Raw genomic sequence first — 14,873 nt, 5'->3', positions numbered from 1 at the left:
CTTCAGAGTAAATAGAATTCAGAGGAGAATTGCAGGCATATTATTCTAAAAAGCACAATTGAAAAGTAATTAACTTTACATTATCACATAGTTGCATGATCCTAAAACAAATACTTGACACTTCTGTGGAACACAACCCTACCCTCCCAAAAGACTATGCACATCCTGCAGCGTGATATCAGATTCCATAAAATTCTGCACTGAATTTTGTCATACTAAACGCAGTTTAGGCCACTGTATCAGAGAATTGTTGAAGTTGGAAGACAGCTGTTGAAATAGTTTACTCTAACATTCCTGCTCCAATAGGATCAGGGATTGTACACAGGTTTTGAGTATCTCTAAAGGTGGAAACTCTATGTTCTTTCTGGCCAGCCTATATTTCAGTGTTAAACTGCTCTCATGATTTTTATTTATTTTTTAATATTTATATGATATATCGAATTTCAACTTGTGGCTATGGTCTCTTGTCCTGTTACTAGGCAATAAAAAGAAGAGTCAGTCTGGTTTACACCTCCCATCAGATCTTTAAAAATACTAATAAATTCTACCTCTCACCCCCGCCCCCAACCTGCTTTTTTCTCTTTTCCATATTAAACGTTCTCAGCATTAACCTCTTTTTGAACTATTCTCACCTTTCACTGAAATTCAGACAACATCTCAACAGAAACTGAACTCAAAAGGTCTATGCCCCCCTCCTCAGTTCTGAGGACACTCCTCCTCTTTAATTTAAGACCTAAGATCAAAAGCTAAATTTTAATATGATGGAGACCGAAAAGTTTAAGATGTTACTTGTCTGTGGGAAATATATACTTATACACACACACACAAAAAAAAAAAAAACAAAAAAAAAACTAATCTGAACAAGTAGTCATAAATGTCACAGTTCTTTGTGACACAATGATTTCAGTGTTTTAAGTATAGTTGCAAAATACTTTAACATTGCAAGAGTATCACAGAATCATCTAGGGTGGTATCTTGAGAGACCTCCAAGATCATCTAGTCCAACCTCTGACCTAACACTAACAAGTCCTCCACTAAATCATATCACTCAGTTCAATATCTAAACGTCTTTATAAAGACCTCCAGGGATGGTGACTCAGCCACTTCCCTGGGCAGCCCATTCCAATGCCTAACAGCCCTTTCGGTAAAGAAGTTCTTCCTAATACCCAACCTAAAACTCCCCTGATGCAACTTTAGTCCATTCCCCCTCATCCTGTCACCAGGCACATAGGAGAATAGACCAACCCCCACCTCACTACAGCTTCCTTTAAGGTACCTGTAGAGAGCAATAAGGTCACCCCTGAGCCTCCTTTTCTCCAGGCTGAACAATTCCAGCTCCCTCAGACTCTCCTCGTAAGACTTGTTCTCCAGATCCCTCACCAGCTTCGTTGCCCTTCTCTGGACTCTCTCAAGCACCTCTGTGTCCTTCTTGTAGCGACGGGCCCAAAACTGAACACAGTACTTGAGGTGCAGCCTCACCAGAGCCAAGTACAGGGGGACAATCACTTCCCTAGCCCTGCTGACCACACTGCTTCTTATACAAGCCAAGATGCTGTTGGCCTTCTTGGCCACCTGAGCACACTGCTGGCTCACATTCAGCTGACTATCAACCAATACTCCCAGGTCCTTCTCTGCCAGGCAGCTTTCCAACCACTCATCTCCCAGCCTGTAGCTCTGCTTGGGGTTGTTGTGCTCCAGGTGCAAGATCATGTGAAAAATGTGAAAAGTTGACCAACAAAGTTAGAAGTTCATGTAGTATATTAAAATGCAACTTGTTTTGGTCTGTAATATTGGTATTTATTTTAGAAAGTTAAGCCTTCTTACACTTAGCTATAGCTAATACAGTAAAATAAAAGTTCTGACTGTGGGAACCCATGTGTAAAAGATCAAACCTTTTGTACACTTCTAGTGTTTTGAAAATATTAAAATGAAAGGTTAAGAAATAACAAAGTATGTTGCTAGTAAAATAGCTGCAGTGGTTGTTCTTGCCAGATGAAGATGGCATTCAGGAATGTTGTTTAGACTAGAGACAGCTGCATACTGCAGATAGAAGTTGAGGAAATGAGGGTAAGGAAACAATTGGAATATTTCTCCTTTCTTTTTCCATCTCTGGGTGTTTATTGAAGCAGAAAGAATTTGTCATTGGTCTTTCTTTATAATTGGTCCTTTAATTGGCTGGCTTTGCTCCATGTAAAACATGGGAGGAGCACATAGGAAAAGTGAAACACATGCCTGCAATGAAAAAACAAGAAGTAGAGAGTGATTTAATCTCCACCAAGCCAAACTTTCTCTTTTCCCTTTGTAAGTAAAAAATAAATAATTTTTCCTTTAAAATCATTTTTCGACTGGAATGGAACTTCTCTCTATAAAAGGTAGGCTTTTCTTATACAGGCTGCTTTAATAATGTGACATTTAGTAGGTGACTATTAGAAGCACTTTCGTAGACTGCAAATATGTATTGGTGATTTAAGTGAGTGGGAGTATTTCTTGTACTGCTTCTTTCAATGGAAGTCTAGTACGAACAGAGTATAAATTCTGCACTCTTGCAGTGCAGTTGAACTGTGGCAGTATTTGGAGCCACAGTCTGCCTGTTGTTCAGCAACAGTTTGATGGTCTCTCCCTGTTTGCCTTGAAAACTAAAGATTTCTCATAACATAAAACACAGTGGAATTACTCAAGTTGTCAGATAGACATTATCCAAATGTATTGCAACTCCACAGAATACTGAGGAATGTTTAGGGACAAGTGAAAGCAAGAATAAAGAAAAGGAGGGTAGACGACAGGCAAGTGGGGAGGGAGTCAGAAAACAATGGTAAGCTATAGGAACCTTTGCCATGTAAAGCTATGGACTTGCTGTTTTTCTTATTTATTGGCATTTCCTAGGTTATAAGTATAGCAGTGATATACATAATTTGCATAAATATACTCTTAGAGCAGTCTTAATTTTTGTTGGGCTGCATTGTTTCATTCAAATTGAACTGAACTGTCTTATATGCAGTGATATGCCAGGAAAAGTTAAAGATTATCTTGTTTAGAAGTTTAAATTTAATGATGTTTAATAGTTATATGCCATCTAAAATAATGACCAGGTTATCATACTTAGGAAAATCTATATGAATCACAATCCTATTGGCTCCAGGGTATTCTTCCACAATGGAAGTCACACCACAGAGTGGAATTTAAAACCTGTAAAAAGTCAGGATTTGAAATGTTAACTTGGTAAGGTATTTACTACAGCATGTCTTTTCTAATAGGTAGAGTAAATACAATATATATATTTAAAAATATATATACATAGGATGCTAGACATTAGATTATGTGAAGTCTGAGCCTTCTGTGATTTCTGTTGAGAAGAATTTTGAACTAGCATTATGAAGTGATGGCTAGTATGTGATCCTCCCTAGTTGCCTTGTTTCTGTTCTGCTATTTGTATTGTATCCAGTTTTTACTAAGTTTCTGTAAGCTGTAAAAACTTTCTACATTTTTCCCAATTTATTGAAAGAAATGATATTATCACAATGGTCTTTATATTTGTAAGTGATGCTTTCATTTTTGCTTACGATTTTTTTTAAACCACTGAAATCCCTTAGATTTTTAATAAATTTTTGATAAATATTGTAAATGTATGATATGAATACAATTATTTCCTTTTTCTATAGTGAAAAAAGGAAGGCTGGATAAAGCAGCTGGTAAGTCTGATTTCCCTTTTAATTTCTGATTTACTTTATTTTCCTTGAAAATTCATGTGTGTGTACAGGTACCTTAAACAAATCATTTAAACCTGGGATGACTAATATACATGTCATCAAGAGTTCCTCAGCAAACAAATGAGGAAGTGTTCTAAAGATCAAATTAACAAAACAGATTAGACTCTTAGTCTATTATTTTCAGTTGCTAATTGTTATTGTCTCTCAAACAAGTGTTAAAGATATTTCCAATAAAAAGCAATTTTACATAACTTGACCTAAATATCTCATGGGTCAAGAGAAACTTTTATTACAAAGAGTGCAGTGTTTTAGCTTCACTAGGTGGAGGAGTGTCTGAATTTTCCCGGTGAGGAAAAAGAAGGTGGGAGGACATACCTAACTGAATAGCAAGTTACATAGGTCAAGTATAGGCCCTAGTCCATAAACATGAGCAATATCAAGCTGCACGGGATGCTATAAATCTGCCTCTAGGACCAAGATTTAGGCAAGGAATAGGAAAAAAAAAAAAAAAAAAAAAAAAAAATATATATATATATATATATATATATATAAACTTAGCCAGAGATTTCTCACATATAGGTAAACGAGATTTTTTTTTTTAGATTCTTCAAGATCTTCATAAATCATTATACCAGCCTCTCCTGAGAAATAGAACCTAATCAGTGCAACAATTTGCCAGTAGTTGTCTGGTTAATATGTTTAAGTGATGCCTGCAAGTTGTTCAAAGTTAACTGGATCAAAGAAAAATAACCTGAAGTAGCACAGGTTAAGCTGCTTTCTGGGAACCTGATTTTTCAACTTGGAAGTAGCTGTTCTTCACAGTAAGCTCTGAAGTATGTGTATCAAGTACAGACAGAAGAAACTTCATTAAATCCTCACATAATCAAACTGTTCTGTCGTGTTCAGCAGATCTTTTATTTTATTTATGCTCAGAGGTGACAATCTACAAAAGATGATTGTCAAACTGAATTGTTTGGTACAAGTTAAGTAACTTTTACCTTATTCTGTAGAAGACTTGTTAAATAGTGTGAATGCTGTATTCTCTGATAATTGGTCTTTTTTTGGGGGTAGAGATTTATACAGATGGTGACTGAGTATAGTGTTGACATAGCCCCATGTTTCTCAAAACTCTTAAGATTCTCCTGATTTGCTCCTCTGTGTAAACTGCCATAAAGCTGCTGTGCTCTGTTTTGCATTGAAAGCTAAAAATATGAGCAAAGGTACAACCTGCTCTTCCTTTTCCTTCACAGCATTGCACTAGACACCCTTTTGCCTGTCTTTTGACAGGCAAAGAATTGGGAGTTGCAGTAATGGCTTTGTGGAAACAGAACTTTTTTTTTTTTCTTTTACAAAATCTACATCTCCTTTCCACTACCAGAGTAGCTGAGTAACATTCACTTTTGACAATTACTCTTTCAGGAAGTTACACATCCATTTGTTTGGAAGATAGCTTTCACATATATCTGCTTGTTTGGAAGATAGTTTTTACATTTTGTTACTTGATATAACTCAAAAAATCTGAAGAAGAAGGTTAATTAATAGTAAAGTGCTGGAGGGTAACATCTAGATACAGGGAAAAGCTAAAAAGGCCAAGGAGCTCCTGGTGAAACAGCAGTTTTGAAAGGCAGATTACAAAGCTCCAGGCAAGAGAAAACAATGATAATGCAGACAGACTGAAAATTATTTAGTTCTTATTCTAGAAATGGACCTGGGGAAAGACGGAAAGTAATCAGGATTTACTACTGCTTTCACTAGTAATTTAATTAATTATTCTATCTTATCATTTGTTTTCCTTTAAAGCAGTAAGTTTTAACTTTGGGGGAGGTTGTTGTGTTTTTGATTTACATTTAGAAATAGATGCAGGTGCTCCAAATGGTTGCAATTAAACCCCTTAGGTTGATATTTTTCAGACAAGTGATTATAACGGAAATCTGTTCTGAAAATTTCTCACAACTTAAGCTGCAAGTCTCCAAACCAGAAATGACTTTATTTTCTAACTATAAAACACAAAATTTCACCTTTTGACTCAAGTAAACAGGAAGATTACTAGGACACTGTGAATCACACATTAACACGATTTTTCAAAAATAAGCTAACAGACTTCTAAATCTATGTTGACTTTATCAATATTTTGTTCTAAGTAAGAACAAAGATGTATTTGAGGAGATTGGTGTCTTATAGAAAATAACATTGGTCACTGTTTTTATTTAAAAAAAAAACATTCTTGTTACATAACATCCTTTTGTCAAACAATATCATCTTTCCTGGTTGATGAGGTGTACAGAGAGGATGTACAGAGGTAACTTCATTTTCATGCTTTTTGGTAGTTGCTGTGTAATTTGATACCATATATTCAAGTGACTGTTGTAGACAAACAGCTTCCCCTCTAGATTGGTTGATTAATCTGCGTTAATATAGACAGCTCAAACATGGTTTGTTTCTTGGGCACATCTCTGACAATAGTTCCAAAACAAAAAACAAACAACAAAAAAAAAAATGCTGGTGTTGATCCTTACGTAGAATGCCAGATGTTAATACAGGCTGAAAAGTTTTTCTGGATGTCCATGTCAAGACAACATTATACACCCTTTGCTGCACGAAATTCCTGTGTAAGGCCCTGTCATGATTTTGGCTGGGATAGAGTTAATTTTCTTTGCAGAGGCTTGTCTGATTCTTAGATTTTTGATGGGAATAGTGGTGATAACACAGATATATTTCAGTCATTGCAGAACAGTGCTTACACAGACTTGGACTTTTCTGCTTCTTCTGCTGCCCTGACAGCAAAGAGGCTGGAGGTGCACAAGAAGTGGAGAGGGACACAACCAACACAGCTGACCCAAACTGACCGAAGTGATGTTCTGTAATGTACATGTGTATCCAGCTCAGCAATAAAGGTCGGGGTAAAGAAGGAGAAAGGGACTGGACACTCGGAGTTACAGCATTTGTCTTCCCAAGAACTGTTATCCATGAGTCTTGCTTACCTAGAAGTGACTGAACATCAGCATACAGATAGGAAGTAGTGAACAAATTTCTTGTTTTGCTTTGCTTGTTTGCAAAGCTTTTGCTTGACCTGTAGCTGTCTTTATCTCAAGTCAACGAGTTTTGTCACTTACCTTTCTGCTTTTCCTCCGCATCACACTGTTGTGGATGAGAGCAGCTATGTTGTGCCTAGCTGCCTATTGGGGTTAAACTAAAATGGGCCCTAAAAGGCAGAGTAATTCTCATGCTTTTTTCAGTGATATTTTCAAGTAGTTTGAAAAATTTTCAGTTCTATTCTTTCTGCTGTTTAGGTCCTATTATAAGAATATTAATTCAGTGCATTTGCAATAATTTTTACAAGGGTGAGTTTAGTTGGGGACAACACTTGAAGACCAGTTTGCAGTTGCAACTACAGACAAAACTAGATTCACACTCAAAAGATGTGATGGAATTGCATTACTACAAGTTTGTGGTCTCACATTCATTGCACATAAGTTAAATAGTTATTCCCCATTATCATATCACTTGAAAGCCAAAGAAAATTTGCAGAGAGGGTATGCATGCTGGTTTCATGTAAAATCTAACAGAGAAATGGATAAATAATCAGAGAAGCCATATCTGGAAGCTGATCCCCTAAAATACTTGTTCACATGTAGGATTATGGTCTCTCCTACCTGTAATGTACAGGGATTTTCCTGTTATAATCTCATAATTAATACGGATTTCCTTGTTCAAATTCACATATTTGAGAGACATCTTTGAATGTGTTTGATGGGGTAAGAGTTAAACCTCTATAACCTTGGAGATGAATGTCTTCTAGAAGAAAAATAAATAAACAGGACTGTAACTAAATGTTCTTGTTACTACTTTTTCAGATGCATTCAATACCTATGTTGTTTTGAAAGTCCATAATTTGAAAAGCACTACAATAGACAGAAGAGGAAGTGAACCTTCCTGGGAACAGGACTTCATGTTGTAAGTAACAGCAGATTCATATCATTTGTCTGTGTTGATTCTTTGCTGTATTTGGATAGGATAGTTTAGAACAATTGATAATATCTGAGACAACGTACAATCAGCAAAAGCAAAGGGAAAAATTACCCAGCTCAGAGAAGGTGCCAGGCAAGTTCTAAGAAACAGAGAGCAAAGTTATTCAGCCACATCACAGATCAAGGTCAGCAGCCAACAAGGGAAAGAAAATATTTGTCTCTAGGTTCTTTAATTCTGTGTGATATTTTAGGAACACAGGAATAAGAGGAAAGACATCTTAAATTGTTTCTCATGTAACTTGATTTCTGTTTTTCTCAAATCTCCTTCTCCAATTCATATGTTCTTTCCCTTTAATTTATTTAACAGCATATCTAGATAGTTTCTTTACTGACCTGTATCATTTTTCATTTCTGTCTGCATATCTTTTTCTTAACTCGTCTCCATCTTGTTATTCATTTTTGTTTTCTTTTTTTCCAAAACGTTGTATAGCCTCTAGAACATCACTGCCCAAGAAGGTCCAAGCATGTACACGTTGACTGACATTCTGATGAAACCTACTTTTAAGTGAAAATTTCAAAGCAGTTAATGAGGCTACCCCACTATCTCAGTATTTAAGAACAATAAATATGTAGCATCTACTATTTTTCTGTCCATTCTCCCATACTTTTGATTTCCTCCTTTCTCCCTGCATAAATCTTTGTCACCACATACTCTTTGTGGAAACTGATAGGGTAGAGTTGGTTGAAATATTTTTACAAATTTAAACACTATTTGACTTTTTCTTTAAAGTTGTTCTCACATATTTTATCCAATTGTTTTTGTGTTTTGTCAAAGAATATTTTGAACATTTTTACTTTATTTACTGATTATTAAAAACTATAAGTATCTTTTGACAGGCTCTACATGTAACATTATTTGGAATAACCCAATACAATTCAATTTTATTCTATATTAAGGGTGGTATTGCTAAAATCTCCATCCTTTTTTCTTCTGCTTCACAGATATTTCATGTAAATCAATGGTATTTCATAGTGCTTTTAGTCTCTCTTGATGTCCTTAGCTTCATCTGAATTTTATCCTGAAGTTATTAAATTTGGAGCTTTTTCCTGATATCATGCAACTGACTTCTTACTGTTGTGCAACTGAGAACTCTTACAGAATATCATCTTGCTTTAATTGAAGACTGAGATGGACCAGTTTTTATTTACATTAAGCCAATGTTTACACCTTCTTTGCATGACATTTTATGGCTAGAGTAATGGAATATCAAAGAGGTATTCAAAAAGGCTGGTTTCCAACCATGTAAAAATAATCTTATTCTGGGGCTAATTCCTCCTCTGCTTCTCAGTCATCAGGTTTTTCTAGCAGACTGTTCAGAGCTACATCTTAAATTATCCAAACTGGAGTAGCTTATCTGTCTTTGGAAATAATGAGAAAAAATATATAAAAATATTAATTAATTAAAATCAATATCAATATTAACGTCAATATTAATATCAATATAGCCTCTATAAAGTTATGCTGCAACTGTAGCTTGTTGAAAAAAGATTGTCATTTTCTAACATACACTAAAGTTGTGTCAAGATGATTTTTTGGCACTTTAATCTGGACATAAAAAGTTTTATAAAACAGTGGGAGAACATTGAATGGCAAGGTAATAGTGTATCAGGAAGATCAACAGGTAAATTTCAGCAATTACCCTATCCATCACCTTTAGAGAAGGAGGCACTTAAAAATAAGTTAAAATGGAAGTGTAACATGTCCTTTAAATTCTCCTGAAAAATGTGTTAAAACTGTGTTTGTTTTATATTTGCTTTGCTTTTATTCATAATGTACATAAATGAGTGTTCCATGACATCAATGAGAATGAGCAATTTACTAGGATTATTTTTATGTTTGCAGTTTATTGCTAATATAACCATAAACCAATTTTCCAGCATGCACTGAAATAACTAAATCTAACTAGAAGTTGAAGGAAATAAATTACATGACTGCTGTAGCTCTATCTACTGCTTAAACTTACAACCTGACAGACGTTTAGAAGGTACTATAAAATACTTATATAGAATTTGTACTATAAAGTCATGATGTTGTCTATTTTTTAAGGACACTCCCTTTCTGCTTGTTATAGTACACTTGGGGATGGGGTGAGGGATGAGGACAAACCTATTCCATTGCACTGCTAACTAATTTCATACAAAACAAACCAAAAAAATTTAATATTCAGGTTTCACTCTTTCCTTAATATATTTGTAAAGAGTCAAGATGAACAAAAATTCTCTCCCCCTATTTAACTCCACGAGTACAGTGGAAAATTAGACATTGAAGCATCCAACACTGCATTCTTGACAATAGCATGACATGGTGAGTTTAGTACTTGTCTCAAGACTGGCACCCTTTGCTCTTCTCAGATTTCATTTGCCATTTTCCTGATACCTATGAATATATAGTAATTCACCACACAAATCAGATTACTTTTACTACTTAAATTTAATTCAGAGACTACATACCATCAGTCACAGCAGCAGACAATAATGCATACTTTATTCATATTTACAGAACTGCTATGTAATTGTTTATATTAAAATATATAGAAATGACAGATACTATGAAGAAATTATTTACACTTATCACAATTTTAGTTCAATGTTATGGGTGAGTCATATATCCTGCTAAAATTTAGCTTTAAAATCCTGCAAAATAAGGTTATGATATGATTTTTTTTTTTTTTTTTTTTTGGTTCAAATTCAAAACCAGCTAGTAATAAAGTGCGTGCATTTTATAAATAGAATCAAAATAGAGCTAGGAGCAGCAACTCTTGAGGTTGAGAGCAGTTTTCCCATTGTATCTGTTACACATTGCACTGTTCTGCAGTGCAACTTCTCAATTCTGATGATGGGAATAAGCTCCAAACATCTTTTATGCTTGTCTTCTTTACCATGAAAACAAGATATTAGGAACTGACATACTTCACTGTAGGAGATCGTTTCTGTTCCTTCTCTGTTTTTTTTTTTTGGTTTTGTTTGCTGTTATGAGGGAAGACGTAATTTTTTCCCATACAATTGTAAGTTACTCTTAGCTGAAGCTGATGGTCCATATGGATTGACAGTGTGTGCAACATCATAGCCAACATTGTCAAACCTTGATTTCATTAAAAATATTCCTATGAGTTTTATGTTAAAAATGATTGTGAATCCTACTTTCACTGGAGAACTCACCTACCAAAGATCAGCTATTTTATTTTACTCCCACGATTATGTTAGTTTTGGTGGATCTTGAGAATGCAGATTCTGTAGGGCTGTCTTGGGGAAACTAGTGTCCTGTGGAGGTTACTGGAAAACTCATATACAGAGCCTGCTCAAAAGACCTGAGCTAAATGCACTTCCTGGTCCTGTATTCTTTTTGAGTTATATCCAGTAGTTCTGAATCATGTAGCAGAATAAGGCTACTGATGACTGGCAATTGTGCCACATATTTCCAGCAGAATTGTTCTCATCAGTTTGTAAAAAGCAGTTTTGAACAATGTCCAGCCTAATGTCGACATCATGACTCTATTTTGCATTTTATGAGTATACTGAAAATAAAACCCCTCTGTATATACTGTAAATCACTAAATCGGTGTTATGACGGAGTAGAAGAACCTGTATTTTCAGTTTAATGATTTGTGTATTAATTGTTTTTAGTGAAATCAGCGCTGATGAAAAGGGCTTCACTATAGAGCTGTGGAAGAAAGGCTTGCTCTGGGATAGCATTTTAGGAATTTTATGGATTCCCCTTGCAGCTGTGGAGCATGCAACAGATGTAAGTTGACCTTCTGTGGAAATATAAAGCAAATTAGTAAAACTTAATGAATTTCTCATTTTTAGTCTCCTAGACTAGTGTAATGACACTTATAATCGATGTAAATTTATAATCTCAGTTGCTTCAGTGTGTAATACTGAGGCATAGTGCACATGTGACTCAGTGACAGCTGATGTCAATTAGCCGTGTACACCCTGGAGAACTGGCTCACACACTGAGTCAAGTATAATTCAGTAAGTAGTTTAGAGTTCATTTGTACTCTACCTATTAGAGAGGCAGAGATGGTTCAGTTTACGGGTTTTGAGCCAGGGAATTTCAATTTGTGGTTCTTGGCCTTGGCTCTTTATAGTGTGACCTTGGGTAAATCTCTATCTCTATTAAACTTCGGGGGGGGAAGGCGGGGGGAGGGGAGAATGTTTTTGTCTTTGACACAGCAGCCAATTCCCCTGAGACAGAAAAACACAAATTTACACAAATTTCCTCCATGGTAATGAGGAAAGAAATACTACAATGAGAACACAGAAGGATGAGTGGAGAAAACAGGTAGATCCAAAGAGTTATTAAATATCCAACATTGTCACAGTTGCCACCAGAGTAAGTGTGCTTGCTCTCAGGATAGAAAATTAAGAAAAGGGATTTTCAGGAGTGCAGAAATATTGAAGCAATTTGCAAGAACTGTGAAACAGTCTGAAGTGTGAAAAAGTTAGAAGAGATGCCTTATTCTAATACTCAACAATTCTCATACCCATCTGTTTTCATCCACATAGTTCATGGGGTCTATAAAATAAAATTGAAAGCCTATGAATTTAGGAAGATTGATTTAGTCTATCATTTGAGAGTTCCACTTCACCTTTTCTTTGCAAATAAAAATATTTGCCTTGTAATCTATCTGCCCCTCTTTATTTTTATTATTTTTTTTTTTAATGCAGTTGATGAAGTAAATTGGATAATAGAGTAAATGGAGAGAAAATCAGAAAATGTCTTCCTTATAGCATATCCCTTCAGTCTCCATAGCCATTTCTTTGTAGGGACTAATTTATATATACATTGAAATGACATTTTGATTCTTGAGAGGATGGGTATAGAGCAAGTAACTCCTGTTCAAATTAAAAGTTGGTCTGTTTCACAGCTGCCAAGATCCACTGAGGCCCCAAGTTCAGTTGTTTTTTTCTGCTATCCTAGCTGTTGAGTTATGACTTGCTGATGTGGTGGTTGTGGCTTAGCAGTTAATGTAGAAACTTTAAACAAGGTTGTCTAAGTCTTAATTTCTTCAGACTCTCTGAGCCTCCATTTATAATCAGGTTACTGATGATGAACTTTTAGTTATGTATCCTCTTCATCTCAACTCTGCAGTTCTGGGCTATAATAACACAAGGGAGAGTTGCTTCAGCTCCGCTTTTTTTTTGGTTTGGTTATTAGCATGTTACTTACTGATCATTAAGCCTTGCTAGAATGTGCTTGTACCAGTTCAAAGGAGAACTAAAGGTCTCCGTTCATAAGGGTAGCTTACAATATTTATATTTCTTGCATCATAATTATCTGATCATCCTAATATGGATTTGTCTATGCTGTCTGGAACGGATTTGAAAATTTTTGGTGTTACAGACTCCCATTGAATTAAGAGAAACTTGATTTGGGAAAAAGTGGATAATGCTATAAATCCTATGCTAGGATCTTACAGAATATTTTTCCAGGAAGGTCCAGGTGCCTGGTGGACATTGCATTCTGAAATAATAAAAAATGGAGGTGAGATTCAAGGCACAAGAACACCAACTTCACATGAGATCTTACTGGATGTCTACTTCGCATTACCATTTGGTGAGTTAAAGATGGGGGTGTGGGGAAACATCTATAAATATCGTAATCAAGATATTAACGCAGTAAGAAGTTTCTTTCAATAGCAGCTCTCCAACCATTCTGTTCTACTTTAAGTTCCTGAAAGAATGTCAAATGGTAATTTTTCTATAGACTTTTAGTTATTAATCACTGAAACATTTGTAAATAATGAGAGAATCAGAGCTAGTTCCCATGAGAAGCCACACAAATCATTTCACTGTTTAATGTTTATTCATATATAGATTATAGAGTTACAGAAAGAAATATGTTTCCTTAAAGCTCAGATTACTAGATAATAAATACTTCATATTTTTGAATTACATGGTCTAAAACTGAATACACCGATACAGGTAATGCTGATTAGAGTAAACATGTTATCTTGGATGTTTGACTAAACTCATGCTAACAGAATCATAAAAAGGCTTGGGTTGGAAAGGACCATAAAGATCGTCTAGTTCCAACCCCCCTGCCGTGGGCAGGGATGACATCCACTAGATCAGGTTTCCTAGGGCCTTGTTCAGCGTGGTCTTAATACCTCCAGGGATGGGACATCTACAGCTTTTCTGGTCAATCTGTTCCAGTGTCTCACCACCCCCTGAGTGAATAATTTCTTCCTAACGTTTAATGTAATTCTCCCATCTTTTAGTTTAAAACCATTCAGAGAATCACAGAATTTCTAGGTTGGAAGAGACCTCAAGATGATTGAGTCCAACCTCTTACCTAACACTAACAAGTCCTCCACTAAATCATATCACTCAGTTCAGCATCTAAACATCTTTTAAAGACCTCCAGGGATGGTGACTCAGCCACTTCCCTGGGCAGCCCATTCCAATGCCTAACAGCCCTTTCGGTAAAGAAGTTCTTCCTAATACCCAACCTAAAACTCCCCTGATGCAACTTTAGTCCATTCCCCCTCATCCTGTCACCAGGCACATAGGAGAATAGACCAACCCCCACCTCACTACAGCTTCCTTTAAGGTACCTGTAGAGAGCAATAAGGTCACCCCTGAGCCTCCTTTTCTCCAGGCTGAACAATTCCAGCTCCCTCAGACTCTCCTCGTAGGACTTGTTCTCCAGATCCCTCACCAGCTTCGTTGCCCTTCTCTGGACTCTCTCAAGCACCTCTGTGTCCTTCTTGTAGCGACGGGCCCAAAACTGAACACAGTACTTGAGGTGCAGCCTCACCAGAGCCAAGTACAGGGGGACAATCACTTCCCTAGCCCTGCTGACCACACTGCTTCTTATACAAGCCAAGATGTTGTTGGCCTTCTTGGCCACCTGAGCACACTGCTGGCTCATATTCAGCTGACTATCAACCAATACTCCCAGGTCCTTCTCTGCCAGGCAGCTTTCCAACCACTCATCTCCCAGCCTGTAGCTCTGCTTGGGGTTGTTGTGACCCAGGTGGAGGACCCGGCACTTGGCCTTGTTGAACTTCATGCAGTCGACCTCAGCCCATCGGTGCAGCCTATTCAGATCCTCCTGCAGAGCCTTCCTACCCTCAAGCAGATCGACACACGTACCTAACTTGGTGTCATCTGCAAACTTACTGAGGGTGCA

The 14,873-nt window shown here is 36.4% G+C and overlaps 1 protein-coding gene across 6 annotated transcripts in view; it reads left to right on the top strand.

The window, feature by feature from the left end:
* The first annotated feature begins 2,177 nt into the window (after positions 1 to 2,177).
* LOC311442731 (protein unc-13 homolog A-like) overlaps positions 2,178 to 14,873 on the top strand; it is a 48,247-nt gene continuing 35,551 nt past the window's right edge. For 2 of the 6 annotated variants that reach the window (XR_014696813.1, XM_084532293.1), the window contains exons 1-5: positions 2,180 to 2,301; positions 3,660 to 3,689; positions 7,562 to 7,661; positions 11,360 to 11,477; positions 13,172 to 13,295. Coding sequence is in view for 5 of the 6 variants with exons in the window: in XM_084532293.1 (XP_084388419.1) it covers positions 2,229 to 2,301; positions 3,660 to 3,689; positions 7,562 to 7,661; positions 11,360 to 11,477; positions 13,172 to 13,295 (445 nt within the window). In the remaining variant the exon portion in view is untranslated. Of the gene's footprint in view, positions 2,373 to 3,659; positions 3,690 to 7,561; positions 7,662 to 11,359; positions 11,478 to 13,171; positions 13,296 to 14,873 lie in introns of all 6 variants that reach the window. The other 4 variants (XM_084532292.1, XM_084532296.1, XM_084532294.1 and 1 more) reach the window with 4 other exon arrangements.

This window comes from Aythya ferina (genome assembly GCF_964211825.1).
Source record: "Aythya ferina genome assembly, chromosome: 11".
Classification (NCBI taxonomy): Eukaryota; Metazoa; Chordata; class Aves; order Anseriformes; family Anatidae; genus Aythya; species Aythya ferina.
Note: the sequence above shows the minus strand (reverse complement) of the source record. Positions and strands in the feature narration are given on the sequence as shown.